A 27,182-nucleotide genomic window follows, 5' to 3' on the forward strand; every position below is an offset into this window, starting at 1 on the left:
AACTCTGACACCTCTCAGAAGCTGACTGGCTTAAAAGCAAACACAACTTGCAACTCAGTGATGTGGAAGGCACATGGCACTGCCTATGTGATCAAGCTTTTCTTCACACGTAGGGGGCAGGCTCTTAATAACAAAAGCTGAGGTTCTTATCTAACCCTGCCAGTTAATGTTTAAGTATAGTTGGAAAGGAGACAGAGAAAGCAGTTTTCAGGCCCTGAACAAAGATAGAGAACTCTATCCTGGAGTCTTCTCTCAGAAAAGAGATGCATTCCTGTGCTTTTGGACAAGGAAGTGAAACTGAAGCTCCCCCAGCCAGCTGAGTGCTCTCACCACAGCACTGTTTAGAGATGCCCCATCCCAGCTGTGGGCTGCCAAGGGGCATGATTTATGTATTTCAGTTACCAGAACACCGCACTTGGCTCCAGACAGGGGGGCTTTAGTAGTCATTGCTCAGCATACTGACTCTTGAAGCCACTTTCAAGCACCTCTCAAGGACTGGATCTACAACAGCCAATGCTCGGATACCAGAGTCCTTTGAGAATGGTTTTGGACAGGCTAAGAGGCCCTTTTTACTTAAGAGTACTTCAACTTTTGATAGAAACTTGCAGTTAGAGAGGTAGAATTTTTCAAAGTCTCTTAAAGCACTTCTTCTAGTGCTGTAGTTCTAAAATTACCCATAATCTGCCTGTACAGAATCTGTCTATGCAATCACATCAAGCTGTTGCCAAACAGGTTTTAACTCTGGCTTGACTGCAGGTGACAGAGAGCACACCCATGGATAACAGCAACAGCAGCCAAGCAGAGGCAGAAATTTAGCATATTTGCAATCCCACATTTCCTTGCTACAGCTGTGTCCATGAACATCACTGCTTATTAGCTTTCACTGCCAAGTCCAGTTTTGTTTACCTGAGGTGAGGCTCACCGCAACTACAGTTTAATGCTAGCATTAGATTAAAACTGACTTTGTAGCAACTTGATCACTACAATGCAGTCCTGTATTGTATCTTAATCATAAGGGACTACATGTGGATTCCTTCTTTTTAAGCTGCTGTAGCATTAATAATGCTGTCTATGCAAGTTTTGTTCCAAACATGAGACACCCCATACCTCATGGTATACTCCAAGCAGAAATTTATTTTGTACCTGCTGTAGCAGGAAAGTTACTCTGTAGTACATTAAATAAATCAGGCACCCTCCCTCACCAAGATTACAACACACTTTGGGCTACAATTGGGAAAGAGCTGTGCTATCAAGATTTGAACTAAAGCAGCAGAGGTTGTAAAAAAAAGTGTTGTTTGCTTCTATGATCACATTCAGGCCAACTAGAATGGGCAGCAGGCACTGACTTTGCACTTACCACAAGATGCAAAATTTTATATCAAACCATACACATATGTTCTTGCATAGGGCGTAACATCAAGGCACTTCAAGTGAGAGCATGCATCTTTAGAAAAAGATTTGTTTTGAAATCAAGATTTTGCTGGAGGAAGTTTATGACTCTTTATACCTTTGTCATCTTAACACTACTCTCGTTGGCCTCTTCAGTTTCTGTACCTTAGGAATTTGCTTAAAGAAAATACAACACAGCCTAAGTCGCCACCCTCCATATTTTTACATTAAAAGTTTGCCTTAATTCTACTGACTTTATTCCTGTTCTTACAGAGGAAAAACATAGCAGCCTACTAACATACTTTACTCATTTCAGAGGCCCTATTCTTTTCAGTCATTCCACTTTGGGGTGGGAAATCACAATGCAACAGGAAGCTTAGAAACGGGCCTAGAAACAGCAAGATGCAAACTGAAAGTGACACACCCACCATTGTGCCACGTGTACACCCACACAAAAAGCAAAACATGCTGTTTCTGACCCCTTAAGAAGCAAAGCTAATACCTTTTTCCATCTTACCAGAACACATCTTTGCTAAACTTAGGTTTGAATGCAGCTTTCCAATAGGATGTTAACAACTTATGTTCATTATGTAGGGGAGAAAAGGCTAGTTCTACTACAACACCTTCTATTTTTTCCTGTTTCTCCCCATCTCAGTTTTAAATGTCATTTGTGCAAATTATATTCAAATCCTTTTCTCCTTCTGATACTTGCCTCTGGAAAAAAAAAAAAAAAAAAAACAAAAACAAAAACCAACAAACAAACCAGAGACTGTTCAGTTAAACTTTTCTTAGTCATATCCCTCAGCATCTGAATGTTTCTAGTAGTTGACTTCCAACTGTATGTACTTCTGCAAAAACACACATAGGCTTAAAGAAGCATGTGGATTCTCAGGAAGTATCCTGGACTTGCTGTCCAAACAGTATTGTGACAGGAAACTATCAATAGAATATGTACTGCATTTGACTTTGTTCAGAACAAGATTAATACCATAGTGCAGAACTTACTTCTGAGAAAGCAAGCCACCTCTGTTCCCACTAATGGCCCCATAGATTCTTTCAATAGCTCAATTGTCTCAGCTGTCTGTTCAGAGTGTGCTCCTTATGTTACAGACTCTTTTCTGGAAAGGTTATAACCAAGTTAAAATTCTGTGTTAGTGTGATATTATTCTGCAGGAGTTAAGTGACATAAATGCCTTTATATTTACAGAAACACACACAAAAATAATCAATCAAGCTGAAACACAGAAGCTTCAAATTTAAAAGAAGAGACAGACTTCTTGTTTCATTTTTTTGATGTTTTTTATTTGGGAAAAGTGCTTCTTACAAAAGGCAGCTGCAAAACAATACGTTATAGACCTCAGAACAATTTCTCATTCCATTTAAAAGTGAAAGGAGAGGCAGTCTAGGGGACAAGAGCAGCAGGAGAACAGATCACGGGGCATCCACGAGTCAATAAAAAACAGCAATAATGTAATGCAAGGTTAAAATTCCTGTGCTGGGGCTTTGGTGGCAAAGTAATTTCTCAATGCAAGTTACAGCCAGAAACTGCATGACTGCCTTTGTAAGCAGTAACTCACATAAGCTGAACAGCTTTCCAGGCAACCTGCCCAGCTCAGATGCTGAGAGGCATGTCTACCTCGAACCAGCTGAGAGGCGCAGCAATTTCCTAGCAAAGCTCACAGCTTAAGTGGTTACACCAAGTTCTAAAACTTACAGAGCAATAAGCTAAAGGGGCCTCTCTCTGGCATTCCTCTGACCCTACCTTGGCTAACCGGATTTCTGCTCCTGGACAACCCTAATCATACACATGAAAGAGAGCTGGTGGGTTAGGGAGTGCTATCTATTAAGTTAAGCGATAGTTAAGATCACTGCCACAGACTGGGCTGAGACCACTAAACCAGTTTCATGTCCAATTGGAGGCTAGACTTCATGCACCAAGAGGGGATGAAAGATGGTTTTGTTATTTTTTTAACTTACACAGAGTCTCCCCATCCTTGAGGTCCAACTCTACATTTATCTGTATATACACATAGAGAGTTCTCCTTTCACAAAGACATTTTCCTTTCATGCTAAACACAGTAAAAACCCAGAACGTTCACACCTGGTTCTGGTTACACAGTAGTAATAGTAATGTGCAAGTAAACAAGAGACCAAAATCACAAATGAAGATGTGTACATGAGGGGGCTGGAACAGAGCTGATGCCAGAAAGAGAGTATTTGTATCTGGCCTGAAGTCAGAAATATTGGTACAAAGACAGAAAAAAGGCCATCAGCCAATTTACATCCCCACTGCATGGCCACTGCTCATTTTTGTATCTGGGCTCTTCAAAATGAGTGTGGAAGTCCTGTAAACACTTTAACCCTGGAATTGGGTGAACTCTGTTGGGTACACAGATGAAGCAACAAACCTAAGCTAACTGTTTGACAGTTAAATTCATTTTTACAAAAACTAACATTTTAAAGATTTATTTCTTGTTATTTGTTTAAACAGAGGAAAAACAACACTCCTGGGGTGGGAGGGGATGGGAAGAGACAGACCCTGGGTAAAAGTTATTACAACAGCACCTGGAATTGATCGGCCTGCCTAGGAGAAACACAGGCACTGCCACAACACCACAGGTAATAGCTACTGCCTGAAGCCAAGACAACAGTCCACACTCCACTGACAGGTGCTATAGATCCAAGTCATAATAATCTTCCAGCTCATCATGAAACAAGTCCCACTCATCCTCAGAATCCGTTAGCTCATCGTCACCTCCTGCTGCCAACAGCATAAGCAACATCTCACCAAGCTCAAAGGTCACCACCTCATCCTCGTCGGTCTCAAATGGATCACCGTTCTCTCGCTCCTCGATGAACTCCCAGAACCGATTCCTCCGCTGGGCCTGCAAGTGGAACACAAGGATTTCTCCAGGTGACCAAGTGGTACAAGGTAGGAGTCTTCCCAGAGGCTGACAGGGTTCAGCCCCTGGCATACTTTCTGACACGCAAGAAACCATGTTTTCTCATTCAGGGAGATACTGACCTCCAGTAGAATTTACCCTTACACACACCTGTTAATGGTGCTCAATATTTCTACTTGGGTATGTTGGTGTACTAGGAAAGTTTTTAAAATCCACTCTTTTCATCTTGGCCTTCAGCATTCACAAACTGCAGACCACTGCCTCCTTCAAATTCACCGTTACACAGGTCTATCAGAAGTAAAAAAAGCCAACATTTCCCTGTCCTCTTCTCAAGGCAGCTGATTTAACACACACCCCTCTTGTGCTCTCTCTGTATAGAAAGGTTAAAAAAAAAAAAAAAAAAAAAAAAAAAAAATCACAGCAGCACTGACCCGGTATCTACTTGATGTTCCCACTTTGGGTCTCTGTGGCTCCTCTCGGCGGCCATCAGGATATGCATGCTTGTAAAAACAGTTCCCTCCAAATGGACAGCTCCCACGGCCTTCATCAAAATACCTGCATGGCTTGTTGCTGGAAAGGAAAATATCGTAACCCTTACTCACAGCAGACCCCAACCAGACTTCAGAACTGCATTTACGTGTAGTCCAAAAGGATCTCAGGTACCATTTGGAGCTGAAGGTATTTTGCCCGTATAACACCGACACGCAGAAATAATGTATTACATGATGTGTGTGGGTTGATGCATGCATAGGGACACTGATAGGTTGCAAGCTCATACCTTATGGCTACACCACCAGTGTTTTGTGTATAGAAGGGAAAGACTGAGGTCAAAGAACAAAGAAATAGCTTCGCGACTGTGTGGCTGCATGCATCTGTAAGCAGGTAGGTATGGACACACTTCACATGTGGTGGTGGAAACAAGGTGCGAGAGGGTTTTACATCAACACCCTTCTTCTCTGGGTATGCCTTTATCTCTGCTGTCTCAACTTGACAAAAGGCTGCAGTGCTCATACCTCATTGCCTCCTTGTATTTCTGAATGAGTTTCTGCTTCTCTTCCTTCTCCTCCACCCAGTACTCACTTGGAATGACAAAGTTAGATGTGATCCGACATTCTGGGCAGGACCTGGGGAATGAACAGACTGCGCTGCAAAATTCCACGTTACAGGGCGCTCTCTCTCCTACACAACAAATCATGGCATATATCCATCTTTAAAGATGTACTCTACCCACGCACTTGCTGTATGGGCTTTACAACCTAGATTCTCTCTTTACACATGAAGATAACCTAAACTCTCTTCAAGAACTCAATGGCAGCTGGTCAGCTTGTCTCAGAAAAGCTTGAAAAAACACTTCACACGCACTCCTTTTTCTTTAGAATTAAATAAATTTATTTTGGCTTGATTTCTGTATTTATTTGATTGGAACTTTGTTTTTTTAAAACAGCCTTTAAATGGAGAAATATTTTGCCAACCGATTAATGAACTAGGGCAGTAATGAATTAAGAAGCATACATTCTGAACTGGTTAATCTGTTTTCAGATTCCTGGCTGGGTGTCCAAGACACAAATGGTAACCGTTGGACAACATACTACTAAATAAGTGAAAGTTATTTTCTAGCATTAAGTGCGTTTTGCAAACTTAATCCATATTAACCAAATCAGAGTGTAAGTGTTATCCCTAACAATTATTTCACTTTCAAACTAAAGTTAGTATGCATTAAATGCAGTCTCTGTGCAGTCTGCATCTGGAAGTCTGTTGCAAGTTGTCACAAGTTACAAAGTTCTTCCATAGTAACAAAGCACAATCGAAACGGGAAAGTGCCTCACTTTATAATCTTGCTCTCAAATTGCTTAGCACTCCTCCACTTGCGGATGCACTTGAGACAGTAAGTGTGGCTGCAGTTGGAGAGGATCCCAAAGCGGCGCTCACTAGGATTAGCTTTCTCATACACCACCTCCATGCATATCCCGCACACCATGTCTTTACTACGCTGGACGGCAAATGAAAGCTCCATGTCCTTCTCGTGAGCTTCAATGCAAGACTGAAAAGGAGAGACAAAGAAAACGACTACAGAGACAACTGGTCACCTGGTGAACTCTAAGCAGGTTTTTAAGCTCAGTTTTACTCTGCTGTTTTGCATGATTCAGCTGAAAAATCTTTATCCTAAAGAAAATTTGCTCAGATAGCGCAGAACAACCAATTCAGAGTTCAAATTCCTTTCTTCAGACATTGCTTTTAAACATGAGAAAGGCAATCTAAGAGATCATCCGGTTTTACTAGGCAAAGAACAAAGCTTTAGTATTTTAAGCAGAGTGCTCTTTTAGCACAGATAAGGAAACCCAGCTGCTTTTGAATATGGCCCTGACAGGAAACAGTCCAGTTTACAACAGGAATTTCATTCACTGCCTGACCTGCCTGCATCTTCAAATGAAAGGGAATTAGCAACAAGTGATTGCTTGAGGTAGGAAGAGGTAGGAAGCAATAACTTAAAGCTACTTAACCCCAGACAGTTGTTTGCTTACCTTTATGTGCTGGGATCTCTGTGCAGCATCAATTGGATGCAAGACCTGCAGTCCACACATATCACACACATCCCCATGGATATACACGCAGTTTTCTCCATAACGACATTCTCCTACTGCAGCGTAGGGGCACAGCTCCTTCTTTATCTCCACATCTGCTTGCTGCTTTTCATATTCTTCCTCAATCACCATTTCCTGCAAGGGTGCTTCAATGCAGGAAGGAGCAGCTGGAAATAAAATTAAGGACAGTAAGCAATACATTCAGATTTAGAGCACTAGGAGCGAGAATACATTGCTTTAATGCAAAGTAATCTTTGGGTAACCCTGCTCAAGTTATCCAAAGAGAATAAAAACAACCAAGGTTCATTTCAGTCCAAGTTTCACACACCCTCAAGCTGAACTAACAGTTCTTTTCCCACTCAAGAAAGCACAACCAATTTCTTCATCTTTCAACCCAGACAAGACTAAAGCTATCAAGGTTTCTGTGGTCAGATGCAGATCCGTTTACAGGCTAACTCCACACCAGAAAAACCTCACTAGTTCTCAGTAGCTCAAGTACATTTTTATACAAACTCCAGTTCAGCAACATTAAGGTTACAGATCTCTCACTGCCTTGAGAATCAATTCCATATCAGCTAAAGTTCACAGGCTTTTTCCCAGAAATTACACAGCTGAAGCAAAGGTGTATCCAGCATAACAAAATGCCAACATGGAAAGACCCCAACAGCAGCTCTTTATGTGCAGGTTAATTAGCATTTTGTTGTTCAGCCTGAACAACATACTTTCACTTCTAGACTCCCATGCATCTGTATGATGTGTCTACACCTCTCAAACTAACTCTATTTAGATATTTGCCAAAACCCCTACCTGAAACAGATATCCGGTCTGTTAGTCAGACACGTAAACCTAGCTTTAAGAAAATGAAATTCAGGGTATTTTCATTGCATTCTAAGGCAGCCATCAGTTTTGCAAAATCCTGGCTAAGTAAATTCCCTTACCTAATTCTAAGTTGAACCGAAATCTGTATAATTTCTCTTCCCCATTTAGACAGCTTCTACTTAAGACCTCTCCTTGTACCTCTTGAACATATGCCTGTCTGTGTCACCACAAGCCAAACAGCCTTTTGAGATGATACATAACTAGGATGATAAACTTAAGTTACAAGACAACAGCAGTCAGTTTGAAACTGAAGATACAGGAGATGCAGGAGAACAGCAAAGCATTACTGTATTCAAAATAAACACCAGAAAGAACAGCAACTGGACTTCATTTACATAACAGCTGTTACAAGAGTAAAAAGTCATCTATGCTATAAGAAAGTGTAACTTTTATAAGCTGTTTGAGCACTAGATTTGGAAAAGTAAGCAAAACCTATTAAAGGCATATTCGGATCAGTAAAAGACAGACTCCTTCTCAAGAAGCACCAGAGGCTGCATGTTCACACATTTTTCATCCCCATGGAGCAAAAAGATACATTAAGATATATCAGCCTGTTAGCTTTTGACACAAAGAAAAAGCAGGTCCCCAAGAGCTCAAAGGTTTGGGGCATAAGCAAATATTGAAGATTAGCATAAGAAAATATTAGCTCTCAAAATAAGTTCCAGTGTGCTTCTTGAACTATCTCTCATTTTAGAGGTCACTCGCACTGATCTTAGATCAGTCTGTTTGCTTTTGAAAAGCATGTTTCTAGCAAGTGAGTGACAGAATAACAAGTCAACTGTCAACCTGCTCATTTTTCAGTATGAGATTCCCAACCAAAAATCTTCATTACTTCTTCTTCCCCATGAGTTCTAGGGAACTGGCACCAAGAAAAGTAACAATAACCATATACTAGGCTCTACCTCCTCTAAGTAGCTGAACATAATATGAAAATTTGAACTTATTAATAGAAATCCCCCCCTCATTTGAAATCTATAGCCTCCACTTCCAAAGGCAGTAACAAAAAAAAAAAAAAAAAATCTCAACTACCAGTCAGTTTCTATTCCCTTGACTGCCATTTTGCCAGTGTTTTTTCTAGTTAATGCTGTTACAGATTTTTTACCTAGTTGAATTCAACTGACTTGTGACATCTTGTTTGACCCTTTCTGAAGGAGAAGAGTTTAGCAGATCATAGTATGGATGGGCAGAAGCCTAACAGACAGACAAATGCAGCTGAGTTTTAAAGGAATTGAGTGACATAGTACTTCTTTTAACAGAGCTGGCAAGATGATCTTTGCTTAAGCCATCCTGTATCCCTGGAAAATGCATACTTTGAAAGAAGAGGCACATTTGAAGCTTCTCTTAACAGAAAAATTTTCCAGAGTCACCTGCACTCCTCTCAAGGATATCTTTTGTCAACGCTTTATTCAGTAACCAAAACCAGCAAACTTATTACTTGAGGTTCTTTGAGAAGAAAGGCTTTGAAGTCTTACCCCTCCACAGACTGACTTAGAAACCCATTTATATTTACTATGCTGGTCCACAGAAGGAGAGAACAGAGCTTCACATCTTGGCACAAAAAAAAGCAGACAGTCGTTACTTAAAACAAACAAATCACAATCAACAACTACTTAAGTCAACAAGCACAGTACAGCTACTAAATTCCAGTCCAGTGCACAATACCATCCTTGCACAAAAAGTACAACCAGTTCTTAGTGAATCCAACATACCTCAGAGTAACATTTACTCTACTGTCTCCTGTTTTCAAAACCACAACTCTCCAGTAGGTGGACCCAGTCTCTATCTTCTCACTGCCCATGTCGCAGTCAACAGGGTAAATTCATACTAGTGAAAAAACTTGTTCACTGCCTTGAATTCACACACCACCTGCTTTCACTCTAGGACATGTTTTGTACTTGTAGCAGCAGGAAACAGCCACTCAATTCAATTTCTTCTAAATTCAATTTCAACTCAATTTCTTTTATTTCTGCCTTTCTACTCTCCCTCAATTATTCCAGGACATCTACAACAGCAGCAGCAAAATACAGAAACTCAGTGCATCTGTACATCAAACAGGTGAGTATCTGAAGAATCATCACTATTTTCTTTGCTAGGCCCTGAGGTCAGGTTTAGTCCCAAATCAAAGAATCATCTGCATTAAGAGAATGTCTTGTCTCATTGTAAAAGATGAGCGTTATAGCCCAAACTACGCGTGGTTCAACTGCCAACCCTGAATCTTCAGCATTTGTAAGACAATTTAAAACATAGAGGCTTCTAGCTAATCTTGAAAAAATAGGTTCCATTTTAAAGTTTCCAAGTACCTGTACATTTCTCCAGGCACTTGACAAGAATAATCTGTAAGGCTTTAAAGTATACACACTGTGGAACATGCTGCACACATCCTCCTGATCACTACAGCAAGGTTCTTCATTTTCATAGCCTAATAAAGACAGTGGCTGCAGAAAAGTAGTTTTTAAAACACAGCTTTTAAGAAGTCACAGTGGGAATTAGCATCATGTAGCACTGTTCAGAACAAACGTCTGAGTATGTCTGTACATTAAAATACATCAAATTTTAAAGGATACAAAACAGATTTTGGAACAAGATTCAGAGAAGAGAATGTTGTTTAACGTAATCTGTGGCAGCGACAAGTTTCCATGAAAAACAGGCCTGACCCCCTAGAAAAAGGAACTGCTTCAATAAACCTAAGTGAGTTAAAGGTATAACGAAAGGATCTTACACTTCAGGAATTTAGGAGAAAGCACCAGCTCTCCTATAAGGAGCAGGTGTATTTAAAAGATCTCTGGCTGTTCGAACTAGCAACCAATTTATTCTAGTGGAGGGTGACCATTAAGGGGGCTGAAGCCCATGAAAAGAGACTGAGGAAACTGGACTTGTTCATCTTAAGAAGAAATTTTACTGCTACCTTCAACTACTTAATGGAAAGGGAAAAAAACAAAAACCACAAAACACAAAAACTGCAGAGCCAGACTCTTCTCAGACGTGCACAGGACAAGAGACAGAAGGCAAGCTGAGGCAGGGAAAAATCCAATTACATACTAGGAAAGAGGTTTTTCCTTGAAACACTGCAAAGGTTGCTAAGAGCTTACAGTTTTGAACATGTCCGAGGACAGAGATTCAAGTCAACAAAGCCCCTAGCAACCTGACATAGCTGATCCTGCTTTGAGCAGACAATGAATTAGAGGAAATCTAGAGGTCCCTTCCAATCTAAATTATTATATTCTGATTAAAAAAAAAAGGGATCTTTTGTCTCAATGAAGACAGAAGGTATATCGTTTATGACAGTAAGGTGACATATTAACAGGTAGAAGACAAGTTTTCATTCCTTTTGACTATACCCAAATCACAGATATGCCAAACAGTTCCATAATCAAACTTCTCTACAAGACTAGCAAAATGTTAATGTTGCTCAACCATTCCTTTCCTCTTTACCCTTCCTCAAATGAGATCAGAGCAGGCTCCCGCAGAACCCTGTAACAATGAGAAGGTAATTCTCTTTTCAGATCTGATATTCTGAGAAGTGCTATGGAGACAAAGAAATATAATCTGAGCACTGTATGACAACTTCAAACTCTTCTGGACACAAGGGTCCGTTTTGGATTCAAACAAGTATCTGAGTACTCGTGGCCATAAGCTTTCAGTTTTAGAGAGCCAAAGATTAGAAATTATGCTAAAATAAACACCTTCGGCCTACTTGTCACTTAAAATGTAAGTCTTTGTGCTATCTTTCTGCAGGGAAAGCAGATGACAAGTATGCTACTTTAACAGTCTGGTCCTATACGATCAGCTTCTTCAATCTCACTCTCAACATGAGCTGTTAAAGTATTGGAAAGTCAAGTTTCAGAAAGGTAACTAGAATAAATGATTTTCAGCCTCTAGTCTGAATTGCCATAAGATTCATGAAAGCAAGCATTAGGCTTCAATTCATTCTACAAGAATCTGTACGTCCAGCAGAAAACCTTTAAAAGATTGCAAAAAAGCACCCCTCAAAAAACAAAAGCAGGAGATTATGTTTCCAGAGTAGTGATATTAATTGCATCACCAGTATTCTCCTCTCCCACCACATATGCAAACTAAACTTCAAAGAAGGAGATTCTTGAAGTCATTCAGAGTCATAACAAGAGGTAGCCAGTGATGTAGAGACTGTCCTTAAGTATACCTGGTTTCAGAGATCATCAGGACAGCAGTAGTAACTGACACGTACTTGAATTTTCTGATGTGAATAGCTGGACTGTTCCAAGTTAAGGACAGATCACTAGAAGTCATTAATAAATATGAATAGCTGTACTCAACAAAATCAAAAGCATTAAAATAAATGTACTACATAGAAATTGTTGATCCATGATAAAAATTTACTGTTATCCCACGATCAGCTTACCACGTCCACAGTATGGCTGCCCAGGGACAAACTCTACCGCATTCACCCAGTCTTCAGCACCTACTCCTGCAGCTGCCAGATCTGCATTTTCATCTTCTATCTCAGCAATAATTTCTTCAACTGTTTCAGGGAGCGATGCGAAGTCTGAGGATACTGAGGGATAAATTTTTGCATCTAGATTCACATCAGTCATTTCTTCCTGTTTCAGTGGCTTGGTATGTTCGTATCTAAAAAGTTAAAACACATCATGTCAACCCTTCACAAAAAAATACCTCCATAAAGCAGCCCAAGGTATTGTAACTAAACTGATTAAGATATAAATACACTATTTGGAAGCAGGACCTAGAAACGGCTTGGAAGAGAAAGCCACTGATAACTCTATAAAATAGAGATATGCTTCTACTTCTGTCATCTGTCAGCACTGCTTAAGGAAACAGAAGATACTCCATGATTTTGGAGGAAATGGAGCAGCATGCACAATTCTTACTTAACTTACAGAGAATGAACTTCAATTATGCCCAAAAGCGCTCATGTAGCTATTATGCATGTGTACTATTACTGAATGACATAAATTAGTTTATTGAGTTTTGAAAAGAGAAGACTAAGGGCAGATACTGCTGTATTCAACTACCTTGTGGGAAGCCAGAGGAAAGATGCAGCCAGAGTCTTCTCATAGGTTCAGTGATAGAATGACAGTCAGTAGACAAGTCCAAAATGGGAAGTTACAATTAAATATTAGGGAAAAAATTCACTGTGAGAGTGGTCGAACACTGGAACAGGTGCCCAGAGAGGCTGCACAATCTTCACCCTTGCAGATAATCAAAACTTGACTGGACTTGGCCCTTGGGCAACCTGACCTAAGCTGGCTCTGCCTTCAGCACAGCTCCAAAGATCCCCACCAACATAAATGATTCTTTTTCTGTATCTGAGCATCTTGCCTCATTTAGATTTTAGTAGTTATTTCTAATGCCTCTTTCAACTTACTGTGGAAAATGATGCTCAGAACACTTTGATTCCTACCACCCACAAACAACAGGAAAGCACCATTTCCCACAAAAATCTGCCTTCCAGCCACTAGTAGACTACATGGGAAAATATATCACACGTGTATCTTTGAAGTCTTAGATATTTGTAACTAACTGCAAGGACAAAGGGATGGAATTTTTGGAGATCATACAAAACTTTTAAGCAACTGTGATTCATTTACCTTGCGTCAGATTGAAAACACCAAAGTGTCACAGTTCTTGCATATTAAAGAGATGCTCCCAACCAAACATCACCTTTGAAATCCTAAGGAAGCTATGAAGCACAAATTTAAAAGTCAAGCCTTCAGACCTCTACAGTGGCATGCATGCACCCTATGAGGTGAGCAAGACAACCCATTGGGGTGCAGGAAGATGACACTAGAACTTATTTTTTCTAAAAAATAAGAAATTAAGTTTTACTAATATTTAACATACAGATTGACGGCAGTGTCCTCACTCGGTCCGTATGTCAGACGGTCCCACGTATGGTATGTGCAAGGTGTCCTGAAGGAGCGGGTGTTCCACCCACACAGCGGGGTTGACACTGGCACCCTCACTTGTGGGTTCACTTTCAGCATACTGCAACACATTGCAGTTTGCTTGTGCCCAATTAAATGGATTGGCAGATTATATTACCTTGTTTTACCTAAACTAACTATGACAAAACAAGCAAGTGGCTTAAGATTCCTGCAAATAAACTGTGGACTGAAGACAATACTGATAATGTGAGCAAAAGCAAATAACAGGAAAACGTCAGAGCTAACACTTCTCCTGCTCCTACTAGGAGTTCTTCACCAGCCACACTACAAGGTAAAGACAACGCCAACCTAATCAGATCTGACAAGAACTTGGAGGAGATAATAGAGATTACCAAGACAACTATCTGAAATATGCATTTACATCCACTATTATTAACAATGAACTTTGCCCTCAGTGTATATTGCGCCTTGAGATATTAGCTAATGATAGTATGAAGCCATCACAATTAGCAAGACATTTAAAATCTAAACATCCAGAACATGAAGACAAACCTCTACAGTTTTTTCACAGATGTTTCAAGTCATGCAATACTCAACCCAGTACTTTACAAAACTTCACAATAAATGTTTAGAAGCCTCTTTTGAGGCTTCTTATGTAACAGTGAAAGACAAAAAGCCCCATACCACTGGACCACTTCTTCTGCTGTGGTAAAAATCATTGAAATAACACATGGAAAACAATATGAGGACAAAATAAAACACATTCCTTTGTCAGCAAATACTGTTGGGAAACATAGAAAACACACAGCAGATTTGAAGAAACAAGCATTAGAATAAATTTCAGCGTGGGAAGTTTGCTGTACAGCTGGATGAAAGTACAGATGTTTCTAAGACGTCTCAGCTTATGATATTTGCTAGATTCTGTTTCAATAATGAAATACACAAAGAACTACTTTTTGTGAGCCACTAAAGAAAAGATGTACCTGAAGAGATATATTCTCAACAAATGACTTCTCTAATAAAGACAAACTGATACAATGGGCGAGATATTAAGGAAGTAATTTACTGTTGAGAATATAAAAACAATGTTTTATGGAACAACTGTGCAAATGTAACCACTAAATGAGCTTTCACTAGAATAATAAAAAAAATAGGATTCCAGAATAAGGTTACAGAGAGCACCACACCAGAAATTCATTCACTGCATCATTCACAGGCATGATATTGTAGCATAGATGGACCCAGAATCACAAAGTGCTTCAGTGTCATCAGTATGGTTAATTTTATAAAAACAAGACCTTTAAGGAGTCAAATCATTACAACACTTTGTTACAAGATGGAGAGTGACCATGAAAATCTGTACCACACAGAGGTTTGCTGGTTATCTTGTGGTAAAGCCCTTAAAAGTTGTCAAAGATGAGTTATGAGTTTTTCTTTCACAAAAAGACAAATGTTCCAAAATTGCTGACCTTTACCGTGACAACAAGTCTCTGCCAGTAGTATGCTATCTAGCAGATATTTTCTAAAAAATAAACACACTCAGTCTGTCCCTTCCAGGTAAAGATGTGTCAAGAACAAGTAACTGCTTTTTGAAAGAAACTTGTTGTTTAAAACTGCTGTTTTAAAACTTTTCCACGATTATGCTTTTTTTTTTTTTTGGGGGGGGGGGGGGGGGGAGATGTTGGTTGGTTTTGTTTTGTGGTTTTTTTTCCCCCCAAAAAATGATGCAAATGTGCCAACTATTAAAAACACTCTCATACATTTAAAAACAGAATCCTCTTACATATTTAAAAATCTTCCAAAAAGTTTCAGTAGGTTTTGGACCCATTTGTTAAAAACATAAAAATGCAACACCTTCCAATTATTCTGCAAGAACAGCTGATTGAGATCAGGGAAAATGGAAATTTATTAGTCAAATTTTAACAAAAATCTTTGCATAGTTGGTGGATAGGATTGAAAAGTGCAGCCAACAATACAATTCTGACTTTTGCATCTATATAACTTTGTGAAAAATCTTTTTCAACGATGACAGCCATTAAAACTAAACACTGAAATAAACTGAACTTAGAACAAGATTTGTCAAATCGCTGTATTACGAAATGTTAAACTAAGATTTTAAAAAATAACAAAGCACATTCAATCAACATTACTGTCAGTAAAAATTATTATTACTAATAAGGCTTTTAGTGAGAGCAAAAATGGTTTTGAACTGTTAATAAAACAAAATATTATTTATCTCATCTTTATTACATCCTTTTTTAAATTCCGATTTTTGTATATGTTTTATAATCTACATAATATATTAGTACAGTAGTAGACATATATAATCTATATCGGGGGCGCTCAAAAACTTTTCACTGATGGGGTGTGCCATCCAAAGTTTGGAGACCACTGATCTACACAATCAAGAAAGCAATTTTGGCAGATAAAAATAAGCCTTTCTGTAGCCTTCTGTTATCTTTCTTATAGATAGTAACCATATATTAAATATGAAAGTAAAGCCAACTATGAACTACCATATGAAGTCATGATGCAAATATTTCACCATGCATTAGAGCTGCAACAAGACAATGTTAAAACTCCTGATAAATTTTAATAAAGCAAACCTAAGATGATGCAAACACCCATAAGTCTTTGTGAAGCTTTGCAATACTAGGAAAGCGTCAGTTTCCTGACTTCACGCTTTTTCTTTTTAATAGTTTCAGGGGTACAAGTTAAAGTCATACTATGTTTTCATAATGTAGCACCATTTCATACAGGCAACATTTTAGAGCCTACATGACTACACTCCAGCTACTTTTCCAAAATGGCAGTTCAAGTGTCAGAAAAGCAATTTCAGAAGACACACATGCAATCTGGGAAAAAAAAAATAAATAAGAGTCTTACCTGTTCAGGCTTTTATGATCACTTACCAAATGTAACTCAGTTCCATCAGTTCAGCTAGTCTGAATGTAGTCTCAGATTTCTATTAAATTATCTACTCATGTTATTAATAAACAAACAAAAACACCCCACACCCTGACAACTAGCACTTTTATGAAAACCAGTTCTCTTCTTGCCTTGCCTTTGCTTATTTATTTGCACAGCAAAGCAAACACTATAGTATTTACCAAGAGAAGGCAGTTTGTGAAAAGCAGCTATTTTTATAAATTTCTGAAGTTGCAATGAAAGAGGAAAACACTTTTAAGATTTACTGCCTTTCTCTACTCTCTACTCAAGGACTCAGAGTGAAATTACTCCCCTACAAGATGGTCAACAGCATTTCTTTACCTGCAACGATCTCCGTAAGCACAGCATCCTCGCTGATAATACCTGCACACCATAGCAGACTGACTAGTGGAGAGGTCATGGGAGTAGCGACAGTTGTCTCCTTCCTTGCAAACTCCATGCATGAAATACCTGTAAAACAGAAGATTACTGTGAATTACTGTAAGGAGAAACACTGAAGCTGCAAAGAGAGTATGATGAGTTATTCTATAAATCAAGGTATGCTGAATTAAGAACACCACTAATGACTCACAGGACCACATCCCAGTATAAACATACAAATAAGAACACCTGAGAAAAGATGAAGCCTTATCTATTCCAGTGAACTGCAAAACACACTTATGGACTTACACTCATAAAAGCCTAAAAAAAAAAAAAACAAACCACCCACCTGCAAAGCAAACCTTGTCAATATGCTATAATACAGAAAGGAAAGAACCTTGGACAAAGTAGATAGGGACAAAGTTTTACTTGTAGCTCCTGCGTTCTGACACCAACGGAAACCTTAGAGAAGCCCACCACTGAATCAAAATCAGCCACACCCTAAACAAGTTTCCTGAGGGCTTAAATCTATTCTGAATTTGTAAGTAATTCAATCAAAAGCAATTTCCTCTCCAAGAATGCAAAACATGTTTGTGATGGATACTCACATCTGACAAAACATACACATTACTTTTTGCCATAGGAGCCAAATAATCAGTAGAAGCACCCTGCTTCAATACTGTGCTGCCTGTCTTGAAAGACTTGGACAGTTTCAAGGCTTTTGAGGACAGTTTACTAAATTTTAGCATATCAAGTAATCCAAGTTTAATTGAGAATCCTCAAATTCAGCTATTCAAGAAAACAGAATGGTGATTTTCCATTTAGCTTAAGTTTTAGCCTAGAAGACACAAGTGTCTTTAAATTTAAGGCACCGTAACTACTCAGGCTCAATACGCTCACATCAAAACCACAATTGAAAACACAAGTTTAAGTACATCTTTCTCAATCAACATAGAAGCACTAGCCAAGAAAAAAAATAATTAAAAAACAAGAACTGAATCCACCAGCACATTTATCAATGCTTCAGTTTAGTAAGAGAAGCATTTGCCCCCAGATATCAAGTAAGTTGCAAACTCTGAACTCATTGGAAATACCAAGACCTGATAAACTAGAAAATTTGTTCGGGTTCAGGTCTCGTACAAATTCTTTGCTTGCCTATAAAACACCACTTGAGGGAAACTTGAGAAGCAGATTATACCCTTCTTATACTATCTAGCTGCTGAAAGGGGCAGTCCTGCCCTCCTCCTCTTGCACACTTTCACCATTTTGGGTTGGTACTACCAAACCTATGCAGCCAGCAGAACCAGGTCCTCCAACCAGCTGACTGCACAGGCACACAGCAGTGCAGCCAGCACAAGAGACAGAAGGATCATCTTTCAGCAGCCCAAATTAAGATTAGGATAGCTGTTCACAAAACAGCACATTCAAGCTGATATTCCTAAACTTAAAAGGTGGCAAGTTGTTGAATTGCACGAACTCCTGCACAGGTACTTAGTCTGATATATTTTTAACTCAGATAAATCAAAGTGAACAATTCACCAAAAGACATAAGCAGACCTACACTTGTAATTCACTACTAAGGATATATTAAAAATTGAGGTGAGTCTTAAGAGGGCTGATAACCCTCCACGTGCAAAACCAGTGCTGTATTCAAGGTACTAAGAGAAAAAAAAAAAAAAAAATCTGAAGTGTTTTTATAAACCACCAGCTGACACTTGCCATCAGGCTGCAATTCTCACTCAAAACAATCACCTGTCAGTACACTGTAGCCACATAGTAACCAAACAAGAAAAGTGGTCCTACATAAAAGTAAGTAGTATAAGACCAGATAAGGTTCTGCGGGACATTCTCCCCAGAGAGAGGAGTACCTTAGCCACGTTTGCCAGGTGGCTGCACAAGCAGCTATGCCAGCACACACCAGGAACAGGGTGTCGCAAAAACACAACAAAAAACCCACACTCCACAACCAGCTCTCTCCACTGGGGGGGGAAATCACAACAAAAACCACCACACACCAAAACCCCACCACACACACACACCCCAACACAACACCACAACCCACCCACAAACAAACCCACCTCAGAGCCAAAAATCCACAAACTCGTGGAACCAGAACATAACTGGAATTTCTGGCTTGCTTTTAAGAAATGGGAGTCACACCAATAGGGTAAAAAATAATTCAGGTCGTTAAATGTTTGTTCTTTAACAACTGTTATCTCCACCCTTTGCTTGTTTCCACACAGCATTGCTTCCCCCATGTGTTGGGGCACGCACTTTCATAGCCACCTGCTGACTCAGATGGCTTCAGATGTAACCTGACATTCCTTTTGCTGCCCCTATGGTTATTTTTAATCTAGATCAGATCACTGCTCAGCCACACTACTACTTAAGCCAAAGTGTTGGGACACCACTATGGCTGAAATAAGTGACTAAGAGAAAGGCACCAGCTTAAAGTGAGGACTTCCGTTAGAAAATACTTGGTCAACAGAAATTACCCTAAATATATAAACCTCAAAATTAAGCCTTCCCACTGCTTGTTACACAGAGGAAATGGAGCTCCAAGTCCCTTTCTTTCTTTTCCAACATATGTTAGAAAATCCTCTGCAAACACAGATTCTATGTAATTCTGAAAATCGTCACAACTCATCTAAATCAAGATAGCAGGCTATGAAGGGGAAAAACCCCCAAACCTCAAACAGTCACAAGCTCAATTTAATTCACATCACTTTTAGAGGCCTGTGATCCTAAACAGCAAACACACCATCATTTGAACAAGACAATTGGTGTAGGCAGAAAGAAAAATGTATTTCTTTAAGGATTCCACCAACTTTCTCTCCCCTCCAACCCTGCCAAGAGGTAAGATTTTTTACTTTAAGGTCAGAAAGAATTTAATATTTTGGTATGAAATCGCGGTTTCTGGCTAAAATACACTTTGGTCATGTTGAAAAATAGACAGAATGCATTATTTTTGGTTAAAGCTAACAAATTCTGTTGGAGAGCAACTTTACACACACAGAGTATTCAACTTAACTGTATCTTTACACAATAGGAATACCAGCCTCTTGTTTCTGGTTACAGGGAAAAAAAAAAAAAGGATCCTTAAAACCGAGAAATGCATGAGTTACCTGCCTCACTCAGTAACATGTAGAAGGATATCTGAAATTTGCATTCTGTCAAGTACTCAAAGAACACGTATTACTTTACCTGAAAAGAGTAAAACTAGATCAAGACAAGCATATAACCAGATTTTCTCTGTCTGTGATGCTGTCATCCAAAAAGCACTTATTCTGCCAGCAGTGCTCTCTGTCTTTCCTATTCAGATATATTAGCATGATTTGGTGAGGCTGCATGAGGAACCAGACCAGAGAACTCATCAGGGTCCAAACCCAGATCACCACCCCACTTCAGTTCATTGCATGACTGTACAAAACATGAGTGATACCAACACACCTAGAAGTAATAATTGCCTGCACTGGCATTTTATCACTGAAAAACATTTCAACTCATGCCTAGTTATGGGTGCCTTGATCAAAATAGCATATCCTGATTTTCACGGGGTGCTTAAAAAAAAAAAAAAAAGTCATAGAAGTCAGGCTTTGCACATCCAAAAGTCTCGAGTTGTAGACAAGATCCAGTGGGCATTTTATTTTTAAACGTATACAGAAAACACTTGCCCAAGGCCATAAGGCTAATCATGTCTCCAACTCCCTGGAACTCTAACTGATGTAGAGATGTTAGAAGTGCTATAATTAATTTACTAGAATACTTAAAATTTTCAAGCCTATCCAGGTTTCAACAACCTTGATTTCCATGATGCTTTAAAGTATAATAATCTACTGAAGATTTTGTTTTCCACTGCTAGAATATTACTTCTATTACTTGCCATAAGATAGACAAAAAGAATTTGCAATGCCTTTATCAAAAAGACAATGCAGTGTTAAACACATATAACTGCAGTCTAAAATCCTGAATATGAACCAGCTTCTTTAAGATGCTTCCTTCTATATATTAAGTCTTTAACCCTGTAATCCTATTAGTCAAATCAATACACAATACTTCTTTCTATAGCTTTTGAAGCTTGCAATGAGTTTGCTTATCCAAGTGTGGTTTGTTCTTTATTTCAGATCCACTTAATTCTGCTTTCAGGTAACCCCATTTTGTTTATTAAACTACTGGGTTTCCTGAATTAGAATGTCACACCCAGCAACAGACCTCCTTCAAAAACTGAGATGTTGCCATGACTGGCAGACAGGAAACCTCAGGATAATAGCCAACTGCAGTCATTAGCTTCTTCAGGTGCCATACAGAGACTGAGAATTCTCATGGAAGAGGCCAGGCACACTGTTCTAGCACAGCACGTGGGTGTTCAACCACATGAGTGCGTGATGAAATTCTACATGAGTAACAACCTTAAGGAAAAGAAAAAAGAAAAAAAGTAGGTCTTAATAGCATTTATCTCCTTGTCCCTTCTTCTCCATAACCTCCTCCAGCAAGAAGCTAGTGGGGATCCAAAACAGAGCAGCTAAAAAAGCAGCAATACAAGCAGGCTGTTAAAAGGTTTGCGCTTCACATTATATCACTAGTGTTGCCCTGAATTAAGGGGGCATACTCTACTGATAAAGATTCTTCACATTAAAAGACAGATAAATACCTGATCTAGGTTTTCAGGAAGAACATCAAAGATACAAACATGTAGACAACTCTCAAAATAAACTGATTAGTTGCCAAGTGTTTTATTTACGTTCAGTTATTAAACAAACAAGTGAAATGTAATCTATTTGCGTCAATTGATGACCTTAACTACTATTGCATGACATCTGGAAAACACAAATATATGAAGCTAACAGTGTCAAGTCTTAGGGAAAAAAAAAAAAATGCTGACTATACCACTGCTCAATAAAGCCACATATTCAGCTAAACTTGAATGACAGAAAAGCTTGGTAAGGACCACCATTCTTTTTCTTATTTCAAACATATAAATAACAAAAGGATCAAAATATTAAATAAGTAGTTATGAAGTACATTTTTACTCTTAAGTACATTTTTACTCCCCTGTGATCCATTCCAGATTAAAAGATTATGAATTATTACACACACAAAAGCCTTGAAAACTGCTAAATCATAGAAGCAATGTAAGAGAATTATTTTTCATCATCTCTTAAGGTACATGATGAATTCCTACATTTCACCGAGCCCTCTAAACTTTAGCTGTTTAGAAAAGCAGAATGGTAATCTGCAAAACGAGATATCTAGGAGAAATCAAAGTCCTTCATCTTAGTCGTTGCATCTCTCACTCTCAGATATCAATCATTCATCCCAAGGATATCACACTGCCATCAAAAAACTCATTAGCCAACCAATTTATCATATCAAATATTCAAAGGAGCAGCAAGAACTTATTCTACCAATCCTAAAACTTCCAGTTCTGATAAAACAGCAGTATTCCTTCACCAACTATGAAGTGCGAAGTACTTATAGAGAGTCTACTATTTCCCAGAAGTTTTTCAGGCAGAATTTACTGTCACCAATGTGATGATTCAAGTAAATACAGCCCATAAATAGAATTGTGCAGTGCTACTCAAAACAAAAACTACTCTACCTACTATATTAAAAACCTGCATTTCAAAAACTAACCCCTTCATCTCACAGTTAAATCCTCAAGCTCTTTCATGAAGGTAAAACAGGATTTAATACTAAGAAATATATTTTCTTCAATATGGATACATCCCACTGAAAACAAACTTAGAAAAAATTATTTTCACACATTCCCAGAAGGTCAAGTCAAAATAGTTAATTTCACATTAAAGTCTAAAGAAAGCTAGTCTGCCTACAATTTGAATGGCCCACTGAAAATAAACAAGTAAATAAGCAAGCAAGCAATGAGGTAACTGGGAGGATTAGCCAAAAAGAACAAAGAATGGGGACATTCATTAGTTCCAAAGCTGAGACCTCATTTTTGTTTAAGATAGAATTAAAGCACATTGATCATTACAAAAGAGTAGCTTTAACTTTCCACTAGTCGTGAGTGTTTGTAAATAAATACGTTCATTAGCCAGAGTCACTGCACCATACATTAAACACTCACTGCACTGCATGACACTGATGAACTTGACTGCTTCTTTACTACGGCAGTCACTGTCTTCAGTAAGTTTAATGATTGTGTCTGTTACCTGAGAAAATATATGTGTATACAGCTCTCCCCTATCCATTTCACCTAATTGAGCCTTTAAATCTTCAGAAAAGAGGCAATCTATATAGAGGGAGCACTAACCTATACCCTTGCAGCTCACTTAAAAGCTGAGCTAAGCACCATTCCCGGCTATTTCCTCATCACTGGCCAACGTTTAACTGCCATGCATCAAATATTAACCCGGTTACTCATAGGCAAAACTCTTTGTATGCAGAAGTACTCAGAGAGTGCTGAGAAACAGTACTTCTCAAATGGACGTGTTAATAGCGCATTAACCAAAAGAAACAGTACTCAACAGTTAACAGGAATGCTTTAAATACTGCAGGGCATACCTAACAGTACAGGAGAGACACAAGCAGCAAGCTCCCTGTGAAAGCCAAGGGACGGTTCTTAATACTGCTATTTGAATCCACAACTGCAACTGACCCAAATGGAAAAATATACAGAGAAGATACAGATCTCGTATCAAGATCTACAGCCTCTTCCTTTCTGCCCAAGGGATGTTCCTCTGCTTCCAAGTGACTCAAAATGTATTTGCCCAGAAACCCATTCAGGTTAAGTATAATTTACAATTTTATTTAACTAAAAAAAATAAAGTAATAATTAAAAAAAAAAATTAGAAGATGCGTCTTGATACCAATCTTGGATTAACACTTGCTTTCATATAAACTGACTAATACATTTCTACATTCACAAAAAAACTTTTATATGCTTTTCAGCCTGCAAATAGGCCAGCAGCATAACTTTAAAAATAGCCCACCTGGCAAGCTTTGCAACATGCAGCATGATTTGCATAATCCCATATAAAAGATTTCTCAGAAATACAGTTTAAAGGAAAATACAAACCGAAAGTGACACAACATACAGAATCTTAACGTAACACAAGTAGCAGCACTCCTTACATTCTGCAGTCTATCATGACTTATTCGCGTTCTCTGGCTTTATAAATAAATCTTACTATATCGATCACGAATGCCCTTCCACTTTCATTTTTTTTATTCAAACAGACAGGAACTTAAATCATTTTCTACTTCCTGCTTTAACGCATTTTCTGGAACGCGGTTACAGAACTCCCATCCTACAGTCTCCTTCACACTGACCACTGCGGGCATATTTTCCACACAATAAGTAGGGGCCCACGGCCCCTCACAAGGAGCCAGAAACGCTCCCAACCCACCCCTCCCGGGCACGGCAAGGAACGGTAGCCACATGCCATTTCCACGGCGGACCCGCACGGAACACTCTCCTTTAAGGCAAGGGCAGAAGAAAGGCTCCCGCCCACACCGCCCCCGCCGGCGGGCCCGGCTCCGGCAGGCTAGGCCCGGAGCGCACTCGACGCCGGCCGGTACTTCCGGCAACGGGCCACCACCGCCGCCGCCTCACTACATCCCCCACAAGCCCCGCCGCCGCGGCCGGTTTCCGCCCGGCCCGGCTAGCTGCGCAGTTTGCCGCAGGCCTCCCCCGGGATGCCGGGCGGGGCGGGGTGGGGTGGGGTGGGGGGGAAGGAGTGCGCTGCGGCCGCGCGTACGTGACCGGAGGGGGAGGGGAGGGGCGCTGAGGGAAACGGCCGTCGGGGGGTTGAGGGGGAGGAAGGGCAACCGCGACCGCCCTTCCTCCTCCCCTCTTCCCCCCCCCCCTCCACGGACAATGCGTACCTGCAAGTGACCTGCTTGGTCCAGCCGCCTCCTCCCGGCCCCACGACGGGCGGTGGCACCGCGGCGAAGTCGAAGGCGGCGGCCGTCGCTCCCGCGGCCGCTGCTGGAGATGTTCCCAGGGCCGCGGCCGCCGCGGCACCCGCCGTTGTTCCCAGAGCCACCGCCTCCGCCATTACTGTTTATCCCACACAGCGGCAGCACCGGAACTTCCGGGAACACATCCTTCCGGCCGGGCGGGCGGGCGGACCGGGCGCAGCCGGGCGGCGGCGGGGCGGAGCCGGGGCCGGGCGGCGGCGAGCAGCGGAGCGGCTGAGGCGGGCACCGGCTCCGCCCCCTCCCTCGCGCGGGGTTCGGCGGCTCCGATTGGTGGAGGCGAACGTCCAGGCGGGAACGTGCGGGAACGTGCGGGAACGTGGGGGGGAGGGGGGTCGCTTGGCGTTGCTGCCGCGCGGCGCTGCCGTTGTCCACGCGCCGCCTCAGTAATTTAACGGCCCGTTGGGAACCTTCCGTCGCGGCCCGGGGACGGGGCCCAGGCGTAGCCCTGCTGCTGGGCCTCAGAGGCCGCCTCGCCCCCGTCAGAGGTGAGGGAGCGGCAGCGCTCGCCTGACGTGGCGGGGCCTTGAGAGGCACCCAGCAGGCGGGCTGGGCCGCGCCGGTTGGGCCGGCTCAGTCAGCGGCGGGAAACGGGCCGTGCCCTGGAGGGAAGGACGGACACGTAACGGCAACGTGGCGCCGGCTGCGGTGGGGTGGCGGGGGTGGGGGAAAGAGACAGTGGCGCCTCAAAAGCCCAGACCGAAAATTGGCACTAGGCCACCAGAGAGCTGATCACAGCTAATTTGGGGTGAGAAACATCATGTCCTTCTTCCATCATAAATCCTGGTTGTGAAACTACCGTTTGCCTGATCTGCATTGTGTCCTTGTCTTCTGACTGCTAAGAGTCTCGTGCCAAGTACTAGACAAGGCTGAGCGACAAGCAGGGATGCAGGGACAAGGTGAAGAGAGAAGTCTGTCAGCGCAATGTTGCTGATACTTTGCACATCTATTTGAAAATACATTAAAAAATCAAACATATCTAAGCCATCAGTCACTTCAGAAAATACTGAAATTAAGTCTTCGTTCTAAAAGTAGACAGTAGAACACCATCCCAGGGTGGCAGGACTTTAGAAAGTGCACTAGAAAGGTCAGAAGAGGTAAATCTGTTTTCAGGTTGCCTTGAAAAAATGGCTTAAGTGCCCTCAAATGACCTTGAGAATGAGGTAATGTGAATGCACTTGCTGGCATCTTCTGGAGTATGCAGAGCCTTGACCTAGGCAAAAAGAACTCTAAAAGGCGGTGAAGTATACATACAGATTGTAACAGACTTCAAAGGAAAGATACGCCTGAGAATAAAAGACTGCCAAAAGCTGAACTTCACAGGATTCAGTGGACAGAGGTCTGGGCACAGAGATGTTTAGTTCTTGGGAACCAACATGACCGGTTGTATAAGACCAACCTTCACCCAAGATAAGGAGCTGGCATCGCATAGAGACCTTGATCCAGGTTCTCTATGCAGCATTGATAGTTGGGAGCAGCAGCTGACTCCCCCGTGAGATCAGCAGCACAGTGATCAATGCCAGATGGTTTGTAAATTTGGTTCCACAAATTACTGTTATGAAAATGCCCGGATGTTCGATGGAAAACTGAGCCACGAGAATCGGGAAGACCTTTTATTAGAAAGTTCATGATAATAAGATAAAACTTATTTTCCACACCTGATTCCATCTCAGAGCATTTTTCATACAAAGTTCAACACTGAAACATAAGTTCAAAAACCGCACTAGGTTTGTATGTTCAGTCTTACATTCTGTTAGAAACAACTGAAGAAAAAAAATATTTCATATTAGGAAAAAAATAATCAAATACTTTATCACCAAGCCATTAAGATAATCTGGAAAATTGTTTTGGAACCATTAGAACGATTATTAAAATCTGCTGATGAAAGTGCAAGCATGTAAGCCTTTAACAACAGGTTAAATCACTGAAGAGTGACTTTGTCAGGCCATTGTATTGGTTAGACTGTTGCCTTACATGGCAGTTCTGGCAAGACAGCCAGTTGCAGGCACCACAGTTCACACAAAGGTAAAATAAATGGTTAAATAAGTGTGTTTGGTATGATTCTGCATGTCCCTAGTACATCTCTTGGATACTGGAGGCCTAGAAGCAAAGCTTCACAACAGACACCAATAAGCACATTCCAGGTCACAGAATTGCTGCAGGTTAATAGACTCTTACAAATCAAGTTCATAGGGGAAGGAAAATACTGTCCCAAGGCAGGCGTGCTAATGTGATAAAATTAATTTGGAGCTTCTCATTTCCCTAACGCCTTGGGTAGTGACACCCCTGAGAGAGAAAAG

General features: G+C 40.6%; 1 protein-coding gene across 1 annotated transcript; it reads right to left on the reverse strand.

The window, feature by feature from the left end:
- Positions 1-2,675: 2,675 nt before the first annotated feature.
- MKRN1 (makorin ring finger protein 1) lies at positions 2,676-24,977 on the reverse strand. The gene is made up of 8 exons (XM_082498593.1): positions 24,790-24,977; positions 16,906-17,034; positions 12,132-12,358; positions 6,815-7,041; positions 6,119-6,333; positions 5,306-5,416; positions 4,724-4,862; positions 2,676-4,274 (listed from the first exon to the last, which is right to left on the reverse strand). Exons 1-8 carry the CDS (start codon positions 24,960-24,962, stop codon positions 4,062-4,064), a joined length of 1,434 nt encoding a protein of 477 aa, XP_082354719.1. The 5' UTR covers positions 24,963-24,977; the 3' UTR covers positions 2,676-4,061.
- Between the last annotated feature and the right edge of the window lie 2,205 nt (positions 24,978-27,182).

Source organism: Vanellus vanellus (assembly GCF_965231255.1).
Source record: "Vanellus vanellus genome assembly, chromosome: 1".
Classification (NCBI taxonomy): Eukaryota; Metazoa; Chordata; class Aves; order Charadriiformes; family Charadriidae; genus Vanellus; species Vanellus vanellus.

What these genes read in the sequence shown, in the direction of transcription:
- MKRN1 (XM_082498593.1), bottom strand. Translation starts at nt 24,962, where the DNA reads ATGGCGGAGGCGGTGGCTCTGGGAACAACGGCGGGTGCCGCGGCGGCC. An exon ending in ACCAAGCAGGTCACTTGCAG is followed by an intron (nt 17,035 to 24,789) that starts GTACGCATTGTC and finishes TCTGTTTTACAG; the next exon opens with GTATTTCATGCATGGAGTTT. An exon ending in GCTTACGGAGATCGTTGCAG is followed by an intron (nt 12,359 to 16,905) that starts GTAAAGAAATGC and finishes TTAACTTTTTAG; the next exon opens with ATACGAACATACCAAGCCAC.